Consider the following 22,376-nt stretch of genomic DNA (forward strand, 5'->3'; position numbering starts at 1 on the left):
TTACGGAGATGTTTGGTGTGCCTGTAGATGTAGAGGTTCTGTCTGGGACCAGACTTTACAGATCGTGATGAGATTTACACCTCTGCAAAAATACTACAGTGACCCATTACCCTACTACCTAGAATCCGTAATTGTTAACCTGTTGTATTTGCTTCATCTTTACGTATAGATTATATGACCCAGTTAGAAGAAAGTTGTAGCATCAAAACATCAGCATGAATCTCTTAGGAATAAAGTTGTTCTCCTGGGCGACCACAACACTATCTGTGTTTTTCGCTTTGCGATTAGCCCGTACTCTATGGGGAGACAATTTGGCACTGTGTGTGTATCCATTGATGATGCTTGATTGAATTCTTTCACTGGGGAGTTGCAAAATGGTGATTTTTCTAATTCTGTCATTAGTTGGCATTAAAGTTCCAAAAAGGAACTGTAATGACCGATGTGTAGAAAAAGGGATTGGTGTAATAGTCACCTCTAATGGTAGCAAAATAAATTTCTCTCTGTGAATACTGCTGTGGCCTCATAGGTTTTTATTTAAATCAATGCTTTATAATCAATTGCAGATTTTTTATACATCTTTATTGGAGTATAATTGCTTTACAATGTTGTGTTAGTTTCTGCTGTACAGCAAAGTGGATCAGCTATATGCATACATATATCCCCATATTCCCTCCCTCTTGAGCCTCCTTCCCACCCTCCCTATCCCACTCCTCTAGGTGGTCACAAAACACTGAGCTGATCTCCCTGTGCTATGCAGCTGCTTCCCACTAGCTATCTGTTTTACGTTTGGTAGTGTATATATGTCAGTGCTACTCTCTCACTACGTCCCAGCCTCCCCTTCCCCGGCTGTGTCCTCAGGTCCGTTCTCAACGTCTGCATCTTTATTCCTGCCCTACCACTAGGTTCATCAGTACCATTTTTCTAGATTCCATACATATGCATTAGCATACGGTATTTGTTTTTCTCCTTCTGACTTACTTCACTCTGTATGACAGACTCTAGGTCCATCCACCTCACTACAAATAACTTGGTTTCGTTCCTTTTTATGGCTGAGTAATATTCCATTGTATATATGCGCCACATCTTCTTTATCCATATGTCTGTCGATGGACATTTAGGTTGTTTCCATGTCCTGGCTATTGTAAATAGAGCCGCAATGAACATTGTGGTACATGACTCTTTTTGAATTATGGTTTTCTCAGGGTATATACCCAGTAGTGGGATTGCTGGGTCGTATGGTAGTTCTATTTTTAGTTTTTTGAGGAACCTCCATACTGTTCTCCACAGTGGCTGTATCAATTTACATTCCCAACAGTGCAGGAGGGTTCCCTTTTCTCCACACCCTCCCCAGCATTTATTGTGTCTAGATTTTTTGATGATGGCCATTCTCACCGGTGTGAGGTGATACCTCATTGTGGTTTTGATTTGCATTTCTCTAATGATTAACAATGTTGAGCATCTTTTCATATGTTTGTTGGCCATCTGTATGTCTTCTTTGGAGAAATGTCTATTTAGGTCTTCCACCCACTTTTGGATTGGGTTGTTCATGGTTTTTTTGATATTGATCTGCATGAGCTGCTTGTATATTTTGGAGATTAATCCACTCTATGACGTAAATCACAGCAAGATCATTTTTGACCCACCTCCTAGAGTAATGGGTATAAGAACAAAACTAAAGAAACGGGACCTAATGAAACTTCAAAGCTTTTGCACAGCCAAGGAAACCACAAACAAGACAAAAAGACAACCCTCAGAATGGGAGAAAATATTTGCAAGCGAAGCAACAGATGTTGTTTTGATGCTCAAATTATCCCAAACTTGGCCAGTAGGGCCTTTCAGGCTGCTTTTTTCTGTCTTTTGAACAAGCCTCTTAGTCTTTGAATACTACCTTGCTTTCTTGCACGGAAATGCCTTAGGCTCATCTTATACTTTCCATTTCCAGGCATGGGATCATCCATTTCTCCAAAAAAGCTCCGATTCCATTTAGTGGAAAATGGTATTTAGAAACCGAATCTGTATGCTAGGGGTGTTCACTGTGGCTGCGGTGTCATTACTTTCAGTGGACAGAACTAAGGCAAAATAGAATCACGCGTTTATTGCTGTTTCCAAATCACTTTAAACATTAGTGGGTTTAAGTCTTTGATTTTGTATTCATAGCTCTTTGCTTGGCTTCTAACACTACTGTTAATACTGTTAACACATGCACTTTTTGCTGAACTCTACGAGATATATAAAATAGTTTCAACATCATATTGTCTGTTACTATTAATAATGTGATTCTGATGGAAACATAGTATTTCTTTGTAGTTCATTTTGTCCTTAATATACATTCCACTAGAATGCACAGCCAGTATTGAATTCAAAAGTCATGTGAACGAACTCTTTTCCTTGTCAGGTTATATTGCCCACTTGATCCTCTAGTTAGGTTATTTCGTTTTAAATTTTATTTTAAAATTATGGTTTGCTCTTTTTTTTAATCAACTTTACTGAGGCAAAATTTAATAAATTCATAATAAAATGCACCCATTGAAAGTATTTTGACTAATATATATGCGCCTGTGTAAGCAGGTGTTAAATTTTATTTTTTTTAAATTTTATTTTAAAATTATGGTTTGCTCTTTTTTTTAATCAACTTTACTGAGGCAAAATTTAATAAATTCATAATAAAATGCACCCATTGAAAGTATTTTGACTAATATATATGCGCCTGTGTAAGCAGGTGTTACAGTGGAGACCAGAACCTTTTCATCAGCATGAAATGCTTCCTTCTCCTTTGAGTTGATCTCCTCTCCCTCACCCAGACCCTTGGGCAACCACTGTTGTACTTTCTTTTTCAGTAGATTAGTTTTACTTTTTCTAGAATTTCATATTAATGAAATCATAAATTGTATATTTTATTTCTGGCTTCTCTTACTCAGCATGTTTTTGAGAATCACAAATGTTGTGTGTATCAATAATACACTCCTTTTTATTGCTGAGTAGTATTCCATTTTATGGAGATACAGAATTTGTTTATCTAGTCACCAGCTGATGGATTTGGGATTGTTTGCAGTTTTTAGGAATTATGAATAAAGCTGCTCTTAACATTCTTGTACAAGTCTGTGTGTGGATAGGTGCATTCATTTCAGTTGGGTAAATATCTAGGACTGGGTTTGCTGGGTCCCATGTAAATGTATGTTTAATTTTTTTTTTTTTTGCGGTACGCAGGCCTCTCACTGTTGTGGCCTCTCCCGTGGCGGAGCATAGGCTCCGGACGCGCAGGCTCAGCGGCCATGGCTCACGGGCCCAGCTGCTCTGCGGCATGTGGGATCTTCCCGGACCGGGGCACGAACCTATGTCCCCTGCATCGGCAGGCGGACTCTCAACCATTGCGCCACCAGGGAGGGCCCTGTATGTTTAATTTTATAAGAAAATGCTAAACTGTTTTCCAACGCAGTTGTGCTGGTTTACATTCTGCCCAACAATTTGTGAGTATTTCAGTAGCTTCACATCCTGACCGCATTTAGTATTGTCAGTGTTCTTAATTTTAGCAATTCCCATGGGCATATTATCATATCTTACCATTTTAATTTGCATTGTTCTCCTTTTGATTGAATTTCTATTTTGAATAGTAAAGTATTTCTTAGTTCCAACATTAGAATTCTATGAAAAAGTATATTTAGTGAAGTCTCAAACTTATTTTTTCCCAATCCTCCTGTGGGAGGTGTGGTTTAAATGATTGGAGAATCTGTTGAGCACTTGTATCTGTGTTGGCACTGGGTCTTGAGTAGAAATGGAAATAGACCCTACCTTCAGAGAGTTTACATATTAGTGAGGGGAGATAGGCATTGATCACATAGCCTCACAAATAAATGTAAGATCGTAACTTTGCCGTGTGCTTTGTAGGACAGATATAAGGAGAGGGCTAAGGCTGTGGCGTCTGGATTTCATCATGATTTCCCAAGAAAAGATGTTTACATGCTCCCTCCCTTAATACCTGTTGCAAAATTTCTAACCTGCTGTGACTCTGGGATCTGTAGCAACAGGTTCAACCCTTGGAAAATAACCAGCACCCCACTATTGGAACCCAGGTCTGTGGAAGAACCATGATAAGCCTTCACTTAACTATTTGGTTTTAGATGAAGTTGTATGGGCTTGTTCCTTACAGAGTCCCGGTTGAGACAGACTTTCAGTGTTTTTACAAAAAATACACTGCTAACACCTGGTTTACATGTAATTTCTTAAAAGCCCTTTTTAGTTTAGTTTTTAACATTGTAGATACCGGCACTGGATTTGAACCATTTCTCAGTGATTAAAGAATGTCAGTTGTTACGTTATCAATGGTTGTTTTTTTTTTCCTTTAGTAGGTTTGTTAGATATCCCCATCCAACCCAACCCCATCCCAAAACAGCTCATAGTTTTTAGATTTGAAACTTTGGTTTATGTTTTGATTTCCTAGGTCACCCTGACCTAGTATAGAACACCAGGGGTCTTCAGGGTGAGGTTGACTGTTAGGTCTTAAATTCTTAGAAATTTTGATTTTATGTTATTGTTGTTATAATCATTGAATTCATACCATAGAGCTATTATCTACTCTATAAAACGTTTTAGATAAGATGCAGTTTCAATCTGCTGTTCTAAAACTGGAACTTCCTGACAAATGCTGTCCTATTTGCAATTTTTACGCATGGTTAAAGTGACTCTGAAACATAGTCGAAATCATTGATGATGCACTTATAAAGGAATTCTACAGAGAATATTTTTAGGAACAACATACTTTTCTAATCCTGTAATTGAGTTTTCATGTTTGAAAGCTTACTTCACTTTTTAAGAAGATGAATTCTGCTCTTTCAAGGTACACAATAGAGTAAATTATGATGGAAGTATTGGTGGCATTTTTTCCCCCTGCCTGATAGCGATCCTCTCTGCCTTGCAGAAATTGCAAGGGGATTAACATGCACATATTGTGGCACGTAGATTCCAAGAGTGAAATTCTAGGGTGATCAGTTTGGTTTTTATTTTTGCCAGTCACTGCCGTGGCAGGAGACAGATGGCACGCTCAAGCCGAAGTAACCAAGGAGTGTTTAATAAAAGACTAGTTGGCAGCAGTGGGCAGGGATAGAAGAAACCAGCAAGCGTGGTGCACTACCCCCGGAGGAGGGGGGATGGCTGGCTGCACCGGGGAACTTTCCTCACCTCTGGGTCCAGTGGCGAAGGAAGGGAGCAAGAGCTGGAACCCGGGGGAGAAAGTAGCTGAGGTTGTGGACCCTCAGTAGGGGCAGGGCCTTTGGCCGCGGGACGCAGCTCACTTCTAGGAGAGCCAGGAGAATAAATACCCTGCCCTCATTCTCCTCCCACCCTAACTTCTCTCACCGGTACCTCCCATTGGAGGACGCAGACCGGAGGTCAGTGGGCCCGGGAGACTGTCCATGTGTCTACAGGTGTCAGCCTCCGAGGGTTGTGAGCAGAGCAGAGGAGGGTATAGTGTCCTGCGGAGCGGAGGGAGTCTATCCAGCACACTTGTAAGATATAGAATGGGGCGGGGGGGGGGGTGCTAAGAACCGTTACGTTGGTCCTCACGTGCCCTGAATATCTAGTGCACGTGTGTGCTTAGCCCTGGCAGAGGCCGGAGAGGAATGGGGGTCCTGGTGGTCGGGTGGATCACAATGGGAGGTTTGTAAAAAATATCTAAAGATCTTTCCTTAATTTAAAATACCTAAACAGGGACTTACCTGGCGGTCCAAAGACTCTGCACTTCCACTGCAGGGGGTGTGGGTTCGATCCCTAGTTGGGGAACTAAGATCCTGCATGCCAGGGGCGTGGCCAAAAATAAAACAACAACAAGAGCAAACCACACTAAACAGGACCCCCAGCTCCTTTCAGCTAATTTGTAATAGTCTTCATTTTCGAGTGTTTGATACTTACTTTCCCATCACTGGAGGATGGTACAAAATCCGGAGAGATCGCTCCCAAAGGAGAGCTTCCCTTTCTCCAGGGCTACCTTTGGGAATGCGGAAGACAGAGCTGGCCTTGTGAGCAGGACGCATCCCCACAAGCTCTTCTTGTGTATATGGAGAGTCTCTCTGAGCTGGGACTCCTGGGACCCACCGCACAGGTTCACCACAGCTTAAATGCCCAGAGCATGCTTTCCATTCCATTCGAGAGCACAGGGAGATCAGCTCCTGCTTTGTGACCACCTGGAGGGGTGGGATGGGGAGGGTGGGAGGGAGGGAGACGCAAGAGGGAAGAGATATGGGAACATATGTATATGTATAACTGATTCACTTTGTTGTAAAGCAGAAACTAACACACCATTGTAAAGCAATTCTACTCTAATAAAGATGTTAAAAAAAAAAAGATCCTGCAAGCTGTACGTTGTCCTCAGGGCTGCCACGTGGGGGAAGGAAGTGCTGCCGGAATAGATGCTGTCTTTTGTTGTTTTTGTTTTGGGGAACAGCTGCATCTTTGGAGCACCCGAAGTACAACTTTTCTTTCTGTTGTCTTAAAAGATTGATACCAGTGCCTTATAGATGCACTTATAAGTACTCATTATGTACTTATAAGGACATAACTTATCAGAAATGTAAATCACATCCTCCCTGTGGTGTGTGGACCCCACAGGCCGTGGAGACCTTTCCCCAGAAGTTGAGTGTAATTTAAGGCTGTGTTTATGTTGCCAAACAAATCCAGTGTAGATGACTCCAGCGGAAGGATGTTGGAGTTTAGCTCTTTCTCACCCATTTTAGAACATGTCCATCAAACCAAAGCCCTTTCTCTCCTAATTCCCTTCGAGAATTTCTTTAAAGTAGCACATGATTTTAAGAATCTCCTTGCTGCCGGGTGAATTCAGAGACGTGGGGTCCCACCTGGAGGGGAAAGGATGTAGAAAACATTGGGACAAACGTACACAAGTTGCCCCAGTTTGTGGGATTCTGTTTATCTTGGTACAGCCCTTTCTGTGGATTGTTGGAACCCTCTGAATGCTGAAGATTTGAAAACACTTCCAGGAGGCTGGATTTTCTCATGGAAGCAACATGATTTGCTGGAAAGATGGGGGCAGCTCAGAAGACTGTGGCTGGCTCTGCTTCTTGCTGGTTAGGATCTAGGGAAGCCCCTGTCTTTTCGGAGCCTGTTTTTCTTGGCTATAAACAACCTGAATCTTCTCAGATTCCTTCATCGAGTTGTTTAGGGCCACCTGAGATATTTGCTTGCCCTTCGAAATTTGCTTTACAAACAGAAAGGTGATGTTTTGTCTGCAGAGGGTCACGTGCCAGCAATGCAAATATAAAGTCATCGTAATAACAATAGTAACTTTTTCACTGTTTTTCATCTGACGTGAACGATTAAAGAAAACGTGTGTGTGAATGAGTGTGTGTGTATCAGAAAGCATTTGTATGCACACTCCCATTTAAGGATGTACATCACTTCGTACAGTAGATCATCCCCAAATTATTCGTGATTTGACTCGGAAATGTGTGATAGGTTTTCTTGCATCTGGTTACCTACCTACTGATGTTGGTCACGGGACTCTTACTTTGGTGGTGACACGCACGGGTTCCTGAGTCAAACTGAGGCAAGTTAGTTAACTTGTTTGAACCTTAACTTCCTTATCGGTAGGGCCATCCCACTACCCACCTTCTAGGTTTGTTGGGCGAATTGAACGAAATAATGCACATGAAATGCTAGGTTGGTGCCTGGCACATGGTCAGTTCTTGGTCAGCGTTCATGGTCATTGCCGTTACTACCGCCGCTACTCACGTGTGTGTAGCTTGAGTTCCGAGTTGGACTGACATTTAGGCCAAGTGACTCTGCAAGATCCTGAGTGAGTTAAAATTTCTTGTGTATAAAATTTCCATGGATAATCAAGGGCTGGCTGTTTTGGGAAACCTTAATTAGTCATTGTGGCATGGTCTGAGTGCGGTTGGTAGGAATCCCCGGGTATCCCTGGGCAACGCACCTAGCGTCCCTGTTTCTCCCCTCCCCCGTGGGGGGGATCAGATGCCGGCTGCAGGAGTCCTTCCCGAGTTCCAGTTCGGGACTGAGGAAACGGTGGTCAGAGAGGACTTTTACACCGTGAGATGAAATGCGCTGTGTAGCAAGCCAGAGATACCCACCCCCGCCCAGGCGTTGTAATCAGGTAACTCAGAACCCTTGGCAGACTTTCTCCGAAGGTCCTGTGCTTGGCTATCAGGTCGCCTTGTGTAATTGTCAGTTATTAGGTACCCTCATGAGCTTCTGGTTGACTCTCTAGAGGGCTGTTCTCTGTGTTCTGCCCCTCGGGTTGCAGTGAGTTCTCAGGTGAGCTGAGAAGCATCCAGACGCAGGTGTGCTGTCCCAGGTTGCCTCTGTGGCCCTGTACGAATCTTCTAGGTCACTGTGCTGGTGGCGCAGGTGAATCCCCATAGTGCCCAGTGCTCAGTTTTGACACTGGCCTTTCCGGGTGACACATAACACATTATCACCAAAATCAGCAGTTTGTGGGAGAGACATGCAGATACTGAGGTATCTGCCCTTTTGCAGGACCTCCCAGGAACACAGTTTGTGAGGATGATATGATGATGAGGTTAAGGTTGATGATGATGAGGTTAAGGTTGTAATTTGCGTTTTAAATACAATTGACCCTTGAACAACAGGGGTTTGAACTGCTCGGGTCTACTTTTGTGCAGGTTTTTTTCAGTAAATATATTGGAAAACATTTTGGACATTTTTGACCATTTGAAAAAACTTGCAGGCAAACTGTGTAGCCTAGGGATATCAAAAAAATTAAGGAACATACAAAACACATGTTAATTGTGTATGTTATTGGTAAGGCTTCTGGTCAACAGTAGGCTCTTAGTAGTTGAGTTTTGGGGGAGTCAAGAGTTATACAAAGATTTTTGACTGTGCATGGGGGCCTGGGGGTCCGTGTGCCCCAAACCCTGCATTGTTCAAGGGTCAGTCGTACTCAGAAATGGGCCTCAGGGAGACTCAGTGTGAGGCCAAGAGAGGACGTTTAGACACCAGGTAGCTCAGACCTCACCAAGGTTTTCATGTGGTTCCTAGGGTCCAGGTCAGCGAGTCTTTCTGGGGGACTCTGTTCACTTGTATGTTTCTTCATCATTAATCGCAGGATCAGATCATCCTCTGACTCTATCTCCCCTCCCCTCTCTGCCTAGCGCTCTGTCAGGCATGTGTTCCTTTGGCGTCCTGGACCAGCCACCTCTTACCTGCAATTGTCCTGGGCACCCTCTCCCTGTCCCGCAACAAATTCGGCCACTCCCTCTGCTCCCAGGGCCCCGTGGATTCTGTCTGACTAGCGCCCACAGTAATATCAAAGGAATCTTACAGGGTCCTTTGATCATTATTGCTTCCCCCACCTGGGTCAGGGATGGTCTCAGATTTATCCTCGTAGCAGACGCTACAACATCAGGGGCCCAGGCTGTGCTCAGATACCATTTGTTGAAAGTGTCTCCTTTGCTGTTGGGGTGCTTGTGCTAGAATTTAGAGGCACTGTAAAGATAATTTCTCCTTCAAAGCGGGCCGAGTTGCTTATAGCAAAATACTGTGGCGAGAAGCTGGATTCCCAGCCTAGGAACTGCCAGCCAAGACCCCATGGGGACGGACCATCAGGGAGAGTGGGTGACTCGTTGGTCCCATGGCCAGTGGTCTACTCTTTAATAAACCAACCAGCCAACCAAACCAACCAAACTACCAACCCAGCGTGCGTGTTCTACTGAGAGGGTCTTTATGATTATTTAAAAAAAATAAAAGGCCGTGATCGTTAAGCTCCAGCCCAGTAGACACACAGCCTGTAACTGTAACTCTTACCTGGCCAGGCACATTTAACAACTCTTAGTTATGGAAATAAGGTGATCAAATTATATGTGCCAATTAGATAAGATCATATTGGAACATTTAAAAATAGATGAGTAACTATGGACAACCAGAAGATAAAGTGGCACTGGTGGGCCAGTTGTAATCCAACCACGGGTGTCTCTGTCAGACCCACGTGGGCCTTTGTCACCCTCCATAAAACGTTACTGTGGTAATTCTCATTTGCCACGTTTGAATCACTTTTTAAAAAGTAGAGGTACCAGAAGGAGTGTAAGTTCGGTCCAGAGTTGGAGCTGGCTGTCATCTTCTCACCTCTCCATAGTGTGTTTATTAAAAATCCTTTCCTGGGTCTTGAACTTTTAAAATAACTGAGTTCTTACTTCTGTCAGTGTTCTGAATGGTGAGTTTTACCTCCCCTCCTATCCACGAGCTTTAAGTCAGTTTGCTTTTTAAATCGGGGGAAAAAAAGGCCTGAAAAAGGCAAGTTAATATATGTCTTTTATTCTCCCATGTAGCCTCTTTGCAATTTGCTTATGCAGTTTTAACTTTAAGGTTGTAGATGTGATGCAAACAACTGTTATTTATAAATTTTAAAACGGAATATATCCACATTCCAAACAACTTTATCACGTACCGTCCTGTTTTATATATTTATATATAACCTGTTTTATATCGGTGACAAATAAAACCTTGTAAATTTGCTCATCTTTGTTTCTGTAATAAAGTTATTAGCAGTTAAGTGGTCATGTAGAATTTATTTATCTATCCGTATATCCTCTGTGTATGTGGTTGTGAGAGAGAGAGGGAGGGAGGACTGTTTGATGCCACGATATCTCGATTTCATTTGAGTAGTAATTTCACTCTTTGAAGTGGTGTAGCACGGCTGGTATTGCAAGTATATAAAACCACCAGCTTTTTATATTTCCTGTGTGTTTTGGGAGTGTATGAAGTTTTTGTAAACTTCTCTGTGTCTGTATTTCTTCTCAGCCTGCCTAAGCTAATACTGTGAGGTTTCAGAAAGGGAAGAATAGTTGACTCTTACTTGCTAAAGGGCCCCAAAGGACAGATTGGTGAAACTAATTGGGAGAATCCCAAGATTTAGTTGGATAAAAGCAGTGATTTTAAAGATGCCAATTCTTGGGCTTCCCTGGTGGCGCAGTGGTTGAGAGTCCGCCTGCCGATGCAGGGGCCACGGGTTCGTGCCCAGGTCCCGGGGGATCCCACATGCCGCGGAGAGCTGGGCCCGTGAGCCATGGCCGCTGAGCCTGCACGTCCAGAGCCTGTGCTCCGCAACGGGAGAGGCCGCAACAGTGAGAGGCCCGCGTACAGAAAAAAAAAAAAAAAAAAAGCCAATTCTTTGACTTGCTGACTTGGAGTATCAGAGTGCGTGTGTGCGTGCCTGCCTGTGTGTGTGTGTGTGTGTGTGTGTGTGTTCCCTTTTCTTTATTAGAACTTACCAGCATAGAGTTTGACAGTATTTTTAAGTAAATGTCTTTTAGGTGTTTTGGTGATCATTTTATTATTGATTGTTGCTAGTGCGCTAGCTCTTGACTGCCTTTGGTAGTTGGAAAACAGTAGTCTAGAGAGTACCAAAAATAACTCATTTCAACGCAAACAAACACTTGCCAGCTTTGCCAGCCGCCATGAGCTGATGTGCTTCACGGTTTCCCTCCCTTTGGCCTCTCCTAACCCCCGGTGGAAATTAGAGGGATGAGCGGTGGAAGTCAGCATCATAGTGAGTGATAGAGGAGAGATTCCTGTAGAGCAAGAGCCATTGGTTGTAAACTTCAGTCAACTGGTGTCCTTCTGCCATTCCCACCCCGACCCAGCTTCACCTGCCAGGTTTGTCCTAGAGATCAATTTGGTTTTAGGCAGATCTTGGGGCCATTTTGGTTTTATTTAGGTGTTAATGCAAGGAAATGATTGACTTTTCCTGCACCGATTAAACACACACACAATCTGTCCAGCTTCTCCACTAGAGGTGAAGCATTTTCCTCATGCCTAAAAAGTTCCTTCCCCACCTGTGCCACCTGCATTCCCTCGTCCCCTTCTCCGTGGATGCTTGGTGAAGGGAGGGAGGCTTTCAGAGACAGCTGAAGCACGCTTGTGGGAAAGCCTCATTATAGAGCTCACGTGTCTGAATATCGTACAAGTGACATGTTCATCTTGATTTCCACCTTCCTAGCTTTTAGAATACATCTGTAAAGTGATAGCAAGATGATCGCGGGACTGGAGGAGAGTTGTGTATCTGATATTCAGAAGATGCAATGTTAGTGAGTTCGAAATAGTCAGAGGCTGTGAATCTCAGGGGCTCTGTGTCCAGCTCCCGATGCCCACAAGCTGGGCTGGTCCTCCAGGTGCCGGGGCTGCCCTCCCCGCCTGCAGGGCCGCTCCCCGGAATGAAGCTAGACTGAGGCCCACCAGGCCAGGGTCTTGAGAGAGGGATTCCTGTCTGGACCAGGTATGTAATATCTCTTTTCCATTCCTCCTTCTGCTTTTGGAAAACAAACAAACAAAAAAACTATTTAGAAAGCAAAGTGGGACATTTAAAACACTGCAAACAGTTTGGGAAATCCAACTGTCTGATGTGATTTCTTTTTAAAAATATCTTTCTTCTGGTGTAGTTGTCTATTTTGTTATGATGTATCTAGAAAAAAATTCTTTGTGATCAGTTTTGTTCTTTTTCCTTCTCTCCTCCTCTGTTTCATGTATTTGGCTAATTTTTCAGATCCTTTTCTTTTTTTTACTTCCTTTTTTTTTGGCTGTACCCACTTGCGGGATCTTAGTTCCCTGACCAGGGATCGAACCCATGCCCCCTGCATTGGAAGCGTGGATTCCTAACCACTGGACCGCGAGGGAATTCCCCAGATCCTTTTCTTAACAGTTTAAAATTTTAAAAATCCCCCTTGATGTTTTTAGATTATAAATTATAGAATTTTAGGACAAAAAGGGCCTTTAGGAATCACTCACTTGCTAAGCATCTTGTTGTGGTATGACGTTACTGGCACTTGTTAGAATAACTTTTCTTTGTTTTGTTTGCTTTTTCCAGTTTCACCCAACTTCTCCTGTGACGTCCTTTGACAGGAAGTAGAATTAAATTAAGTGTCTTTTTCACGCTGGGTATGGTGTTAGGCGCATTTTATATGTTATCACCTTTAAGCCCAACAAGACTCCTGTTTTACCTCTAGTACGTAGGTGAAGAAACTGGCAGTCAGAGCTGACAAGAGGTTTATTCCTGGTAACACCACAGTAGGGTAGTGGTGTAGACAAGATCCACACAGGCGGATCCCTTTGTTGCTTGGGAGCCATGCGCGTGGTTGCATTCTGGAATTCTCCCTGGGAAGCCCTGGCATTGCCTCTTGCCCCCTCACTGGTCAGAGTCAGTGAGGAGTGTTTGCCTCTCACTGTTGACAGTCCCAGGGAGCATGAACCTCAGAAAGCCAGACTCTGTCCTGGGGCTTTGATGGGAAAGTAAGAGGAGGGATGGGGAGAACACAGTCTCCAAGGGGCTGCAGTTTCTAGCGGGGGCAGCCTGGGGTAGGGGGGTAGCTGGAGGGGGCGTGGGCGTTGGGTGGGTCCACAGGAGGAGCTGGCCTGACAGAATATGTGTGTGTGTGTGTGTGTGTGTGTTGTGTCCTTGTGTGTGTGTATGTGTACAAGTGCGAGGTTTCAGCACCTTTGTGCCCCTCAGGACTCATCCTTTCCCTCCTCTGCCGACCTACACTGCATCGGCCAGCTTGTGCTGTCCTTTATAGTTGTGTATTGTTTGTCTTCCTCTGGAGGTTCTGCACCCTAAAAAACGGACCCTGCCTTGCGTCGTGGTTACAGGTGTTGTTAAGTGGCCTGCTTCAAAATGAGGCACGACAGCGTTATTCCCTAAGTCAGCTGTCTCCCCACCCTGTAGCAGGGCAGCGTGGAGGGTAGGGCCTCTCCACTCAGGAGGTGGCAGGTTTAAGGTCTGAAGGGTAGGGACCTCCCTTGGGAAGTACTGGGTTGCCACAGGGTCCTGGCACGCAGGGGCCTCGATGCACAAGGAAGCGACTCAAAGCAAGGAGCATCCTCAGAGCCTCGTATGCCTCCTGGCATCACTCCAGTGCCCACGTCTCTGCTTTGTTCTGTTTTGATCCTTTCATTTCTACCGTAGTACGTCTGATATAAAATGCTTCCTTCGGACCAAGGAAAGTACCATCAGACAGTGGAAAACAAATAGCCATGTGTGGTGTTTTTTTTTTTTAAGACGAAATTCGCATTATTTCACAATTCGGCAAGTACTCCCCCTCACAGGGCAGGGCCTGCGTGTTTTGGAGCTTGACGTCAAGGAAAGCGGGCTATTTAATATTTTACCATCATGATCAGGGGAGCAGTGTTCGTGGAGCTTTTATTACGTGCCACACATAGGACTATCTCATTTAATCCTTGCAACGGTCCTGTGAATCAGGTATTATTATATCACTCCCATTTTATAGATGAGGAAGTTGAAGTTCAGAGGAGTTAAGTAACTTGCCCAAAGTGCCCAGAACAGAAAAATGGCAGTGTTGGGAAGCTAGGAAGGAGATGGGGAATTGAAGGTACGTGTGTACTAAGTAATCTGTAGTAACACATTCTCAAAGCATAGAGTTAGGAGCCCGTGGGATGATTTAGTCTGACCACCTAATTTATAGATGAGAAACTTGAGACCCAGAGAGGGAAAGTGAACTGGACATACACGTTGACTTTCAGAAGCAGTAGTGTTAGGTGCAGCTCAACAAATACTAATACGTGTACTCATCACTGATGGGCATACTGACTCCAGTGCGCGTCCGTACCTCTTCCCTCCCGCATCCCTGCAGATGGGCCCCTTTCCTGCCTTGGAGCACTTGACTTAGATCATCATTGGCATTCTCTCCCCAGTTCCACAGGACCCAGCCCAACTCTCTTAGCGCCTGAAGACTCCCCTTACCTGGTTTTAGGTTCCCAAACTACAGGAGCTTTGAGTCTGAACCCTGGGTTCAAGTGCAGAAGCTGTAGAGAGGGACCAGCCAACAGTGGCCTGTGTTTTTGTAAATAAAATACTGTGGAAGCACAGCCATGTCTGTTCATTTACTTCCGTGGTTGCTTTTGTTCTGCAACGGCAGAGGTGAATAGTTGCAACGGACCGTGTGGCCTACAGAGACTAAAAGTTTTTTTTTTTTGGCTGCGTCGTGTGGCTCGTGGGATCTTAGTTCCCCGACCAGGAGCTGAACCCGTGCCCCCTGCTGTGGAAGTGCCAACTCCTAACCACTGGACCACCCGGGAAATCCCCACAAAGACTAAAACAGTTACTCTGATCCTTTAAGAAAATGTTTACCAGTGCCTGCTGTAGAAGAATCAGTTAATGTTAAACCTCTAAAGCCAGACCACCTCAGACCTACCTTTCTGTGTTCGTAAGCTTTTGCTATAAAGTTTGGGGTCATTGAGGGGACAGCAGAGGGAAGGGAGTGGCATATGTCCAGCAAGTTCCTTCAAGTACCTTAATCAGTAGCTCTTAATACAAAGACTCAAAGGTTGTATGTTCACCTGAGCACTGGATTTCCCCCTGCCTCCCAAACTTTGACCTAGTTACTCAAATCAAACCATTATTCTTCTCTTTTCTTTACCTGCCACTTCTAATCCATCGCCAGGTCCCATTGCTTCTGCAGATTACATCCCGAAGCTGCCCTCTCTTCTACGTCACTACTGCCACCTGGGCACGTCGGGCCTGGGCTGTGGCATCAGCTCATCATAGATCCCGGCAGGTCCTCTTCCACTCCCAACCCTTTTATGTTTCACACAGCAGCAAGTTCCTGTCTTCCAACTCACAACTCTCTTTATTTCCTTCACAGCAGACGGTACAGTCTGTCATAATCTTGCTTATTTGTTTCTTGACTTACTTACCGTCTTCTTCCCCCTCCAGAATCCAAGCTTCAAGAGAGCAGTTGCCTTATTGTATTGTTCTGTATTCACTAATGTACCCCCATGGTGCCTGGCATACAGTGGGTACCGTATGGGTGAGGGAACGGAAGAGGGTGGGTGGTGTTGGAAACATCCGTGGAAATGGCATATCAGAAGCATCAAAAGGGATTGTTTGGAATTGACGTGTACACACCGCTGCTATATTTAAAATGGATAACCAGCAAGGACCTAGTGTACGGCACAGGGAACTCTGCTCAATATTATGTAACAACCTAAATGGGAAAAGAATTTGCAAAAGAATAGATACATGTATATGTATCACTGAATCACTTTGCTGTACACCTGAAACTAACGCAGCATTGTTAATCATTATACTCCAGTACAAAATAAAGAGTTAAAAAAAAAGTGGGGGGCATTGTTTCAGAGTCACCAGAAACACGTATCCAGCTCCCTGCTCCATTTTGCCATGGGTCCTGCCTCATTAACCCCCATCCCCAAGCATGGTCCCTCCCCTGTGAATTGGGGGTCGCATCGAGGGAGTCCTCCGTTACAGCTGGGAAAGGGCTTTATCCTTCAGAAGTGACGAGAAGGAAGAAAATGGAAACCATTGCTCTAGAAGGGTGTTTACTACCCGTTTTGGACCCAGATCCCCAGTAAGAAGTGTATGTTACTTTGTGGTCCACTGCACACCAACACGCAGGTGTACCCACACACACATTTCACAAAATATTACTTTAGTACAGATGCTTTCTAAGCTGTTCTGTTTGGTTCTAGTCCTTTCCATGAAGGCAGTGCTGGTTGTGACCCATTACATTGACTGCGTGCCCCATTAATGTATCATGGGCCACATTTGGTAAACAATGTTTTAAAATACGGTTTATCCTCAGAGACAACCTAGCGAAGAGACCTGCAGTGAAGGCCCGATGTTCGGCAGACGGACTAGTGCTACCATGCGGGTCTGCAGAGTTCCGGGAACAGGGAGAAATTCATGGCCTGCCAGGGATGCCCCTGGATCCAGACCTCTCAGGGAAAAACAAGTTATCCTTAGAAGTTAGATTTAAGATTTAATTTAGTTGCTATTCTTCTCTCTCTCTTTTTTAAAAACCCTTCTCACTAATCAGTTCTTTCTGTAATATAGGTTCTCCTGGTCTTTTTTTCGTGCTATATACTGATATTTTTATTGCTAACAAGGAATTGTCTGTTATTCCCCAGGTGCTTTTTAATTAAAACAACAACAACTTGGCTTCATCTGTATGTTTTTACTCCTCTTTCCTTTTCATATTAGTTTTCTCAAACTCTGTGTGTGTGTGTGCGCACACACCCGTGCTCATGTGAGAAAGATCTTCCTTCACCTCTCCCTTCCTTCACAGACATGTTTTTGTCTTAAATATATATATTTATAAATATAAAATATATAAAAACATAAATATGCATTTTATATATTATATATTTATAAATATAGAAAATATGTATATTTGTATATTTTATAAAAATATATTACCTATATAAATATATATAACTATTTTTCAAAGATGAAAATGTGTCTGTGAATAGAAATCTTTCTTCCCTTATTATCTTGAATTCCCTAACATTTGATGGTGCACGAGCCTCACAGTTATTATGGTTCAACAAAAGAAATCCATATTCTTTAGATGAGATGCAGATAATTCTAAAAGCTCTGACCCTCAAACTTATTACACAACTCTAATCAAATTACACCCTTTTCTCCCCTGTTATGGGCATTAAATGTAATTTTTCCTGGCCGAATAAACTTGAGCATTCTCTGCTCTGCATAGTTCCATTTTAAAAGTTTTCAAGTCAACCTTCTTACTATTCTGAACTGTTACATGAAACCAACGAGAATGCTTGCAAATAAGATGCGGCGCCAGCCTCTTTCATGCTCCTTCCAAGCTCTGCCTGGAGCTCTCCACTGGAAAATCATTGGAGGGATTTGAGGGATCTCCAGTGTCCCCATAGGTGTGTCCTGAAGATGCCCTTTTGGCTTATTTTTTTTCTCTCTGGAAATTCTGAGTGTGAGATACTGAAATTAGTGTTTGGTCTGTGAAAATCTATCACAGTTCCAGACCACGCTCACCATAAAATGCAGAACTGATCAAGGTAGGAACCGTGATGATCCCAAGCTCAGGCACATTGCCTGCAGTGAAGATACTGGGAATGTGTGCTGACCAAGTGTGGAATTAAACCTTAGCTTGGTGATCACTGTGCGAAGACCCGAGCAAAAGAAAACTTCTAGTAGGGAAGTCAGAATTGGCTTCCTGAGCAAGGGAGAAGTAACATGGAGTGAGGGGTTCGTAGAAGGGTGATGGGGGGGGTGGAAATAAAGTGGGGTGCCTTAGAGAGTAGCAAAGCTCTCCAGAGCACACTTGCTGAGCCGGGGCCAGTGGCGCTCCAGGAGATTAATACTTAGTCCTCACGTGGAAGGTCTGCTTGCCGGGGACCCCACCCACTGCCTCTGTTGGAATTTGGTGACTCTTTCATGATGGGAGAATCGGATGTGGAAAGCATGGTGCAGCCAGCTTTGCCTTCTTTCTTCTGTCCAAAAGGACCTGTTCGTGGTCCCCTCCGCCCTCCGCCATTTATCCAATGCCTGTACGTTCTCCACTGTTCTAGGTGTTTCCTGTCATGCTGGACCGCACACCTGTCTCTAAGGGGGTCTTTATTTTGCCACTGAGGAAGCCTGGACTTTCTAGGGGACCCTGATTTGCCCCAGGCCACAGAGGAAACATCTGTCTGGCTTTAGAACTCCCGTTCTTACTGTAGCTCGGCCTGCCTCTTGTACCTGGATCACTTAGCTTGCGATCGTCCCCGCACCCCAATCCTGCGGGGTTTCCCCCTTTTTCTTCTGGTAAATAGTAGCGTAGTATAATAAACAAGGTGCTAAGGATTAGGAGAAACCGCCTTCTCGGCTTATTGTTATTTCCCTTCATTTGTTTGTCATATTTTTATTCCCTGTAAGATTAAACGGCCCTACCCTGAAAGCCACCTTGATGAAAACAGAAGCCCCGTGTGGTTCCCAGAACCAGGGTGATCTCATTGCAGAAACGTGTGGGTTGCACCTGGGCCCTGGCCCTCCAACTAGCTAGTTGGGAGCCTTGTCTTCAAGGGGATTGGAAAGGGAGTCCCACTGGCACAGGGCTCCACAGGGAGCCTTTGATGGACTCAGGCCAGGACCCCTGCTGCCTAGGAGGTGACTGGCTTTTGTGGTTTGCTTTACGTTATCCAGATCTGGTAGTCACTGGTCTTCCTCCACGCCTCTCAGCATCTTGGCTTTTGCTTTCTTCTAAAAAGTGTGCCGCACAGCTTTTCTCCAAAGGACAGAATGGAAGGTCCAGGGCTGATCCTTGGTGGCCTGCCTGCTTTACCCGGAAAGTGTCATTAGTCCCCCTTCTGGGCTTGAAAATGTACGCGTGGAAGGAAAGACCACGTAAGGGTGCTGAGTTTTCTAAAATTGAAATGTTTCATTTCTTTAAACATCCGGGTGGTTAAACTGGGAGCTTTGGTGTTTAGCCCAGGCAGGTTGGCCTGACTGGGACTGTGTTTGGGGTCAGGCCTGCACTTGCGGGGCGGGTGGGGGGAGCAGTGGGGGAGGGGGAGCAGAGGCTCTAGCCCCGGATCTTGGCTTCGAGCAGTTCCCTGTGCTGAGTGCACTGGTGGTGTTGATAGTAAAGAATTTTAAGGGGTTCTGTGAATAAGTTTGTAAGTAAACTATCTGGTAAGCTGATGACTGAAATACAAATTTTTAAAACTTTAAAGATTTTAGGAATAATTTATTTTTAGTTCTCCTTCTAGGGGATTTTCTTGGACTTTGCCCCCTGCATAATAGTTAAACGATTTTCTTGTTTGCTTTCTAAATCTATCTGTAGTATGATAGTTGTGAAAATTAGAGAGTCGTTGGCTGGAAGCATGGGGTGGGTGTGGGTTTATATAATTTGACTTCTTTTCTCTCCAAATCAGTAAATGTTTACAAATGACCTTATCAAGCAGCTTGGGTACATTCGGTCACTTGAAAGCGAGCAGTCAGAACAGTGACTGCCTATCCTATCAGCCTGCCGCCAGCTCCAGCGGGCCTCAGAGGCAGATCTTGCATGTGTTTTATAAAATGCTGCGTGCCCAGAACGAAAGCGTCCAACTGAAAGTGGGCCTCCGAGCAAGTCTCCCTCTTTCCATGGAACCAGTTTGTTAAAATTTGTATTTTAAAAGTTTCTGACTTCTGAAGATTCAGGTCTGGAGCAAAATCCAGAATGGAGGATATCAAAAAATAAGTACTGGATTCTGGCTAAGGTTTACCACTGCTGCCTGAGTTCTTTTGTTTCTTTGGGAAGGTCATTACAGAATTCCATTGGAAGCTTAAATAATGTCATTCTTTTGTTAAGCAGGAAAAAACAAGTGGATTACTTTTCTGTTTTTGTAAAGTGGCACCGGTATAATAGGGTTTGAAAACATAACCCTCGAATTTTTAAAGCAGAGACAGAGTTTTGAGGGTGTCCCTGCCCTCTTTTTCTCTCAACCCTTGATACCTGACAAATTTAAAACTCACTTTTTAAAGGGGATACATATGTTTTTCAAAGTTGACACTGAAAAATCATAAGGGAACTGAGGGTTTTGGTCAGTAGGATATGAAAATTACAATATTATTGTAGCAACATCACCTGGAAATAACATATTCATTTTGTTAAACTTAATGTGTATACACAGAAGCGCATTGCCTGGTGTTCTGTTGTCAGAGGACAATAGTACAGTAGTTAAGGCTGGCAGACAGTTAACAAAGAAGTGAGAGGCTTTTCAAAATAAGTAACTATGATGAGAGTTATACATCTACTTACTGCACAGTAGGTACTGTCTCTATATTAATCACTTTTGTATTTTATTGTTCTTTGCAGAGTATCGGGAAAGGGTCATTGTGGTGCATAGACCCAGAGTATAGACAAAATCTAATTCAGGCTTTGAAAAAGACACCTTATCACCCACACTCGAATGTGTTCAATACACCTCCCGCCTCTCCTCAGGCATATCAAAGGTAAGCCATTCAGACCTTTTTTGTTTTGGGGTTGGTTTGTTTGTTGTCTACTGAAGTTGCATAATTTTGGCAGAGACAGGCACTGAAACTAATTTAATAGGCTGTATGATTTGAAAAATAACTGTAGATAAATGAGAAAGAAGTTAAGTATTCTTGGAGGCATATCCAATTGTTTTTTCGGCAAACCTTACCGCTTCTGCTGCTTGGGACGAATGTGTCTCCTTCCAGAAGGCTTCGTGGTGGGTGGAATAATGTCTTCCTGGGTAGAAACATTTACAAAGGGAAGTTGTCAGCTTTAACATCTCAGAGTGTGGCCGTTTGCAGGGATGAGAGTCCAGGAGCGCGTCGGGTAAGCGATTCCAACTTGCCATCCTCCAAGCCAGAGTGCCTGCAGGTGTTTCACTGAAGGATGCACAGAGTTGTTGCCGCTTCCCGTCTCCATGTAGACGGTGCTCCAGAGTGATCGTTTCGTTGTGGTTACTTGGTGTTCGCCTCTTCAAGGAAAACAGCAAAGAACAGTACAGACTAGGATTGCCCCTCACATGCCCATTTGTTTTGAGACAGTGAGGTCACGGGTGCCATTTTTACAGAGATAGAATTGGAGGGGAGGATATGCAACCTGTCACTCAAAAAAAAATAGGTTACTAGTTTTAGTATTTAGGCTGAAAAAATAGCCCTATAAAACAGAACCAATTTTTAAAATTGATTTTCTCTTGCATAGTGTTTGGGTTTGAAATCTATCCCTCAACTCTACAAAAAAAAGTTTTTTTTTCTTTAATGTATAGAGATGTTTCTATTGTTACCAGTCAGTTAAGAGAATGATCCTTGGACTACAAGTTTACGTCAGTGAGGAAAGGCGTGAATTCATAGATGTCGGTAGTTTCACAGTCTGTGTCATTGCAGATTCTTTCCCTAGTCTGGTGTTTGTTCTGCAGAAGGGAGCACAAAGTGATCCTCTGAAACAGCATTAATGAAGTTCTTGTACATCTCAGTTGAGAAGCATTCCATCACAGGCCTTAGACAATCAGTCTTCAGCAAGAGACGGGGAGGAACAGCTGGGCTCTCTGAGAAGACTGCTGTATGTCTGCCTTCGCTAGGCGATTAGCGTGATGGTAGCCATAGCAACTGCAGCATCTCCATAGTAACACGTAGCCGAGACAGGTGCAGTTGCATCACAAGGCTGTTTGTTGCCTGGCAAAAGGACAGGCCATTAGTACTTAGATATGGGCTGTTGCCTTAGAAACAAATAACCCTACATAGCAACTACAGTTGGCTTGAAAGATTTGGGGGCAAAAAAGGTTGTAGCAGCTTTTGTCTATGTTCATAAAAATCAGTGGAAGCATACTTTATTGGAAATGACAACTTGAGGTCATATAGCTGTAGGAGATAACATGGGATTTTCCAAAGCAGCCCAGCCAGCATTGTAGAAATGTCCAGAAGGGCAGAGCCATATGCTTGGTTTTCTCCTTGTGGCTGTAACCACTCCCGAAATGGGAGAAAACTGGGTTTGGAGTGGAGACTTACTGATGTGCAGGGTTGATGGGGGAGGGGATGACCCTCATTATTGGAATAATTCCCAGATTCTCATGTTCCTTTGTCATCCTGCTCCCCTCACCCTCCACACCCCACAGAAAAC

General features: G+C 44.0%; 1 protein-coding gene across 13 annotated transcripts in view; it reads left to right on the forward strand.

Annotated features, from left to right (window-relative positions):
- Window positions 1-22,376, forward strand: part of FOXN3 (forkhead box N3) — a 405,842-nt gene that overhangs the window by 199,628 nt on the left and 183,838 nt on the right. For all 13 annotated transcript variants that reach the window (XM_073800140.1, XM_073800137.1, XM_019919459.3 and 10 more), the window contains one exon: window positions 20,604-20,740. In XM_073800140.1, the coding sequence (XP_073656241.1) occupies window positions 20,604-20,740 (137 nt within the window). The remainder of the gene's footprint in view (window positions 1-20,603; window positions 20,741-22,376) is intronic.

Source organism: Tursiops truncatus, chromosome 2 (genome assembly GCF_011762595.2).
Source record: "Tursiops truncatus isolate mTurTru1 chromosome 2, mTurTru1.mat.Y, whole genome shotgun sequence".
Lineage (NCBI taxonomy): Eukaryota > Metazoa > Chordata > Mammalia > Artiodactyla > Delphinidae > Tursiops > Tursiops truncatus.